Source organism: Pteropus alecto, unplaced genomic scaffold, assembly GCF_000325575.1.
Source record: "Pteropus alecto unplaced genomic scaffold, ASM32557v1 scaffold138, whole genome shotgun sequence".
In the NCBI taxonomy this organism is placed as follows: Eukaryota; Metazoa; Chordata; class Mammalia; order Chiroptera; family Pteropodidae; genus Pteropus; species Pteropus alecto.
Window position 1 is genome coordinate 367,681 of NW_006441525.1, and position 6,705 is coordinate 374,385.

The 6,705-nt window shown below is 34.9% G+C and overlaps 1 protein-coding gene across 1 annotated transcript in view; it reads left to right on the forward strand.

Annotated features, from left to right (window-relative positions):
• The window catches only part of ZNF367 (zinc finger protein 367), a 23,794-nt gene extending 17,615 nt beyond the window's left edge, over nucleotides 1–6,179 (forward strand). Inside the window, exon 5 of the mRNA XM_006918819.3 lies at nucleotides 3,689–6,179. Within this exon, the coding sequence (XP_006918881.2) occupies nucleotides 3,689–3,809 (121 nt within the window). The 3' untranslated portion in view covers nucleotides 3,810–6,179. The remainder of the gene's footprint in view (nucleotides 1–3,688) is intronic.
• Nucleotides 6,180–6,705: the final 526 nt, after the last annotated feature.

Consider the following 6,705-nt stretch of genomic DNA (forward strand, 5'->3'; position numbering starts at 1 on the left):
TTTTTCTGCATCTATTGATATGATCATATGATTCTTATTTTTTAATTTGTTTATGTGGTGTATCACATCGATCGATTTGCGTATGTTGAACCAGCCCTTTGCCCCTGAGATGAAGCCCACTTGATCGTGGTGTATAATCTTTTTAATATGTTGCTGTATTCAGTTTGCTAATATCTCATTTAGGATTTTTGCATGAGAGATATGGGTCTGTAGTTTTCTTTTTTTGTGTTATCTTTACCAGGTTTTGGTATCAGAATAATATTGGCCTCATAAAATGAGTTGAGAAGTATTGCTTCCTCTTTGATTTTTTGGAAGAGTTTGAGGAGAATAGGTATGAAATCTTCTTTGAATGTTTGGTAGAATTCACAGGTCCTGCACTTTTACTTTTTGGTAGGTTTTTGATGATTATTTCAATTTCTAAACTGCTTATTTTCCAGATTAGATTTTCCAGATCTTGATTCAATCTAGGAATATTGTATTTTTCTAAGTACTGGTCCAGTTTTTCTAGGTTATTAAATCTGTTATTATATACTTTTTAATAGTATTCTTGAATGATCCTTTGTATTTCTGCGATGTCAGACGTAACTTAATCACGCTGTCTACCCTCAGTTTCAGTCACTGTCAATGTCAGCGATAGTCTCGGCAACATTTGCTCAGATTCCCCTGGGGTTCCGGGGTGATCGGTCTTGGATGGTATGGGTAGAGGAGCCCTCTGGGTTGGGGGTTGTGTGCGGTCCTGTTTCTTTGCCTTCTGCTATTGTGACTGGGCCCTGCCGCCTCAGAGGGAGGGGCGGGGGGGGGGAGCTCACAGCTTTCCCAGGCAGGGCTGTTCAGGGAATGCGCCACTCCTTCTCCCCTTCCCCTCCTCCAATAGGGAGCTCTGGCAGCTTCGAGAGGTAGCCTCTTTATTTCTCCAAATCTACCGCCTGACGACCAGGGTTCCGACCTGTGGTAGCTCTCATGTGCAGATCCCACACTCAGAAGTGCTAGGGTGCCGTTTGAGTGTTTTTTATTGAGTTTTAGATGTTCAGCTTATTGTTTCAAGGGGAGAGATCTGAGGATATCTCTTACTCTGCCATGTTTCCTAGAATCTCTCTCATTTTAAATAAGTTGATTTTATACACATTTTATATAATAACTTGAAATGGTGCTTTTATTTCCTTAAACCACTGAATCATTAGGGGTGTTATTAGGTTCTGTGTGTGATAGAGAACTACTATATGATATTAATTAGTACTGAGTGCCCAGACCACAATTTATTTTAAAAGCAAGAGTCCCTCATTTTAAAAGAATGTTTTATACGTATTGTATTTCATTTATTGTTAGTGCAACATCTCTTCATTTTCTGTTAGAATTAGATCTGTGCTGATTATTATATGAGTATAATATATACTATGTAATATATAATATATACTATGTATTATATATAATATATTCATATAATATATGAGTATATATTACATATTAATTATATATAATATATACATACTCATAATATATGATATATATCATAAATATATGATATTTTTATATATATATATCTACCCACCCATCCATCCATCCACTCATCCATCTATATATATAGAAAGAGTAAGAGATGGAGAGCAATGTTCTTCTAAAGTTCTTAAAAGCATCTATTTTAGTTTTTCTTAAGGGCAACAAGGGAGGCAGTATAAAGAAATTTCTCTAAAACTAGTTTGATTTAAGGAGTCATCTCATATATAAACCAGCAGCAGCTGATGGTGCCACTCCCTAGCTTCAGTGGCTTCCTCTGCACTTGAGAGAAAGTCTAGCTCCCCTGATTGTACTGCTGGTGCTCAGCCTCCCTCCTGCAATGCAACTGTCTCCACCCATCTGGGCTCCTGGTTTCTCAACACCACTCACCCTGTGGTTTCTGGGCCTTTGTGCTCACTGCTGCCTCTGTGGAAAATGCTTGTTTCCCTCTTTAGCCACTCAGCTCATTTTTCATTTCTTACTCAGGTTTAACATCACTTCAGGAAGTCCTTCCCTAACCTGTTCACCAACACCAAAACAAACAAGGTTAGACTCACTTAATAGATGATTTTGTAACACACTGTATTTTCCCTTCCAAAATCTTCATTACACACTTATTTATTCATTCAGTTTCTATCTTCTCTGTTTGACTATAACCTCCACAAGGGCAGGGATTATGTTTGTCTTGCTTACTGCATCACTTCTTTTCTCTCTCTCCTTCCTGTCTGGCCTCCACTGTCCCATTATCTCTAATTTTACCCAAGCCAGAAACTTCTTGGTCATCCTTGTCTTTATCCTCTCTTTCTTCCAACGACTCAGTGACCAACTTACGGATTCTGCTTCCTTAAAACTCTCAGATTCAGCCACTTCCACCCTTTCAATCCATTCTCCATGCTGCTGCCAGAGGGGTCTTTCTAAAATGCTACTGTGATCCTCAATATGAAGTCTAAGCCCTTTATTATGGCATCACCAGCCCTTCATTACTTGGTCCTGGCTGACTTAGCTAAACTTCTCTTTTGCTGTTTCTCTTTTCTAGTTGCATTTCAAGTAATACTGAACTATTTGCATTTCTTTTTTTAAACCTGAATATTGCCAAAACTTTCCCAGTTCGAGTAGTCTTGATTTCTTGAAATCCAGAAGTTGTATTTTTTTTGTATGTAATTTTAAAAACAGCTTTACTGAGATATAATTGCCATACAATAAATTGTACATATTTAAAGCATACAGTTCGATACATTTGGACATGTGTATACATTTGTGAAATTAACACTATCAAGACAGTGAATATATCCATTAGGTCCCCTTATAATCCATCACTCCCACCCCTTCCTGCCCTCCTCTTCCCCAAACAACACTGATCTGCTTTCTGTAACTATAAACTAGTTTGCATTTTCTAGAATTTTATACAAAATTTTATACTCCTGTTTGTCTGGCTTCTTTCAGTCAACATAAGTTTTTTGAGATTTATCTATGTTGTTTAGTGTATCAATAGTTCACTCCTTTTTATTGCTGAGTAGTAATCCATTGTACGGCTACACCTCAACTTGTTTATTCATTCATCTAGTGATAGGCATTGGGCTGTTTTTGGCTATTACAAATAAAGCTACTGTGAACATTAATATAAAAGTCTGGACATTTTTGGATGTAATGCTAATGTCATTTAAATATGCATTTCTTTAGTTTCCAACAAGGTGTAACATTTGCATTTTGTGAATTACCAGTTGAGTAATTGTGGTGCTCTTAAATTTTTGAATAAGTTCTACGTGTTATAGATATTAATCTGTATGTCATATATTGTGGGTTTAAAGTTTCTCATAGTTAAGTGTCAGAAGTCACCATCCCTCTGTGGATAGGATAAATAGGTTTCTAATGATTATTCTACTGTTTCTATACTTCAGTGCATTTCATATATGATCTTTAAGTTAACTATAGTTTAATGGCAAATACATATGATCAGAGAGTTGAGTATGAGACCCAGAACTGCCAGTTTTTGATTTTGGAAATCTGAGCAAGTCCCTCAACTTCTCAAAGTTGAATTGTTTCTTTAGTAATGGGAAATATATGTGAAATCACTTTATAACTTTTAAAACTTAAACACATTTAATATGTGGTAAAGAACCTTTTTTAAAAAAGCAAAGTAAACATTTGAGAATGTCATGTATATCATATAACTAATACAATGCATTTCCCATAGGTATTGGGAAACAAGAGAGCAGCGTACCCCTACCTTGAAAGGAAAGCTCGTTCAGAAGGCAGATCAGGAGCAGCAGGACCCTTTGGAATACCTTCAGTCTGACGAGGAGGATGATGAGTAGAGCGGTGCCCAGCGCCGGCTGCAGGAACAGCGGGAACGCCTGCACGGAGCCCTCGCTCTCATAGAGCTCGCCAACCTGACAGGAGCGCCACTCCGCCAGTAGCCTGCACACTGACTCTTCCACTGTACAAAAGTACTGCCCAGCGTACTTCAAAAGTAGATCCTTGGGCATAAGCTAAGCACCTTATTTGCTTTTCATAGGCTGCTATTTTGTAGAAATTTATGAAGAATGTCATTGCCCCGGAATACGGGGTGAGAGAGAATTGCACTTTTTTTTTATATGGTAATGGATTGTTGTAAAGTTTAAAATATTTTGTAAATATGGGAGTTTAGTACAGGGTAGGAAACTACGTATTGTGGGAAGCTAGATTTTGCAAGTTTAATGCATTCATTGGAAGCAGTTCTCACAGGAAGCACTTTCTGAATAAGACACTCATATGAAAAACAATGGAACATGTAGCCAAAGAAGGTTGAAATAGATTATTTATAAGATCATTTTTAACAATGTATATTAGTATGTTTAGTAATACTGTAAACACTGAAGCAAGCAAGAAAATATAAGATATGTGTATAAGACATATTTTTAAATTGCAAAATAGTGTGACTAACAAGACTAGAGAAATGGAAAACTGACTCTTTCGGAAGAGGTTCTAAGTCATGGACTTCAGAAGAAAAATAGATATTTGAGGATCTTGGTGAGATGCATAATAGTACAGAATTTTCAGAATTGGAGTAAAATCAGTCTTATTCTCTTTCTGAGGCTTTATAACTTACTATGCTGTTTAGATTTGAAAAGCACTTGTCATTCCTTGCTTGTTAACTTGGGAACTTTTGCACATTTCTTATTTCTCATTTGCTGAAATTGAGTGATTAATCTTGCAAAGTCTAAGTAACCTGGTAATTGTTTTTTAATATTATGGGCCCTGTAATGAGATTTGGCACTTGGATTTTTATTAATAAAAGGGACATCTACAGGGTTGTTTTTTAGTGAACTGTTTTAGATCTTTCGTTAGCAAACACTAAATTTTAATTGCTTGTTTAGGATTATTAGCAAATGGAAGCCTCCTATTTATATTTTCAGTGCATAAAGCCACCTTGCTTTTCAGAATAACATGCCAAGCTATTTTGTGCTCACTAAATTTAGCTATCAGTTAAACACTGCAGAAAATATTAGCTACTCAAATAACTAGGCTTCTGGAATAGTTTTAACTGCAAGTGTGTTAACTAGTGTGGTGGTTTTAAACCATTTCCCAAATAGATGAAGTTTTTAAACACCACTTTATATACTGAAGCATGAACATAAAAATCAGGAGCTGAGCAGTTCACCTCTTTTATCTTCATTTTAGCTTTTGTTTTAAGCAGAAACTAAATAACATGCATAGCATGGTGATTTTATGGATTTTAATTGGAGTAAACCTCAGAATAAGAGGGAAACATGGGCTCTTCAGCGCCTTTATTTTCTTTTTTGAATTGAAGTAGTACAGATGTAGTTTAAACATTATCTAAAATGTAGGCTTCTTTCTCCCCAAATCCCAGTGTGCTGCAGTATACAGTTTCACATATGTAGCCATGGTGAAGGGGAGGAATGTAGATGTCTGAAAAGGAGCGAAAGTGTGAAAGATGATAGTAACAAATAATGTGTATCATGAGGACATACTTTACAAATGTAATCCTCTGTACAGTAAATTTTGAAGGACTTTTTTGTAATAAGAAAATTTATATTTGTAATGGTCTAAGAATTTTGTTTGTAATCTGATATATAGAATTTTAACTTGGAGCACTTATAAGCACAGTAAGAAAGACTATAGCGTTGAATTTTTTTGGTTTTAGGTTCAACATTTTCACTAGAATTTTTCTTCTTAAATATTACTTAATGAACTATAAAAAGCAACACTCATCAGTCTTGGGAAATTTAAAATTTGGTGAAATTACATAAAGAAGGAAGGGTGGTAAGAATTAAAAAAATACAAATACTTGCCAATTCAAAGATAATAAAATTTAAGGCCTTCAAAAATAAGAGTTTTTGTTTCTCTGGTCAGCTTTTGTCAACTATAATAGTTATATTCACAAACATTTTTTATTTGTATAATTGAAAGTTTAAGAAATTATTACAACTATTTACTATAGAAATATTTAAAATGTTCTTTTTCGGTATAAGCTATGTACTTGGACAAAATACATTGGCATTTAAAATTGAGGTGTGTTAAGACTGCTTTTTGTTTTGAAAATGTGGTTTACATTCAAGGTTTTGAAGAGTTTTATGCTTCATATGGCTAAGTTGTAGTTTGGCAGAATTAACAGCATAAGAATAAACATGCTGTAATTTTAAAAGATGCTTTGAATAAAATTTTATTTTAATTTACAGTTTAAATTACAAGTTCATTCCTGAACCTTTTATAATTTGTTTTCCATTCAAAAATATAACAGCCATGATATAGAAAAGATAGAGGAAATGTCACCTATAGCCCTACATTCTTCCATCATTATTTTAGTACATTTTTTATTTCATTCCAATCTTAAACAAGGTATCTTTTTAGCATAATTGGAACCATAGTGTGAAATGCTTTTTCTTACTTTAAAATGAGGTTTTTTTTGATTATACATATTCATTTCACTTCCTCATCTGGTTCATTATTACAGTGCTAAAAATACACTGGTGCCAGGCCTATTGCAGACCTTACATTACTCAGGGGGATTTCATTTTATTTAAATTCAGGATGTGTTAAAGCTGGGGTCACTTCTTCAAGAATCCACTCAGAGCCTGTTTACTTTTCTGATCAAGCAAATCAGTGTAATTTTTCATTAGTTATTTTTGGTATATATTTAGTCTTGTACTTTAAATGGCAAGGTTCATCCCATCCAGGCTTTGTGCTAAAGAATTGCACAGGCAACTCTTT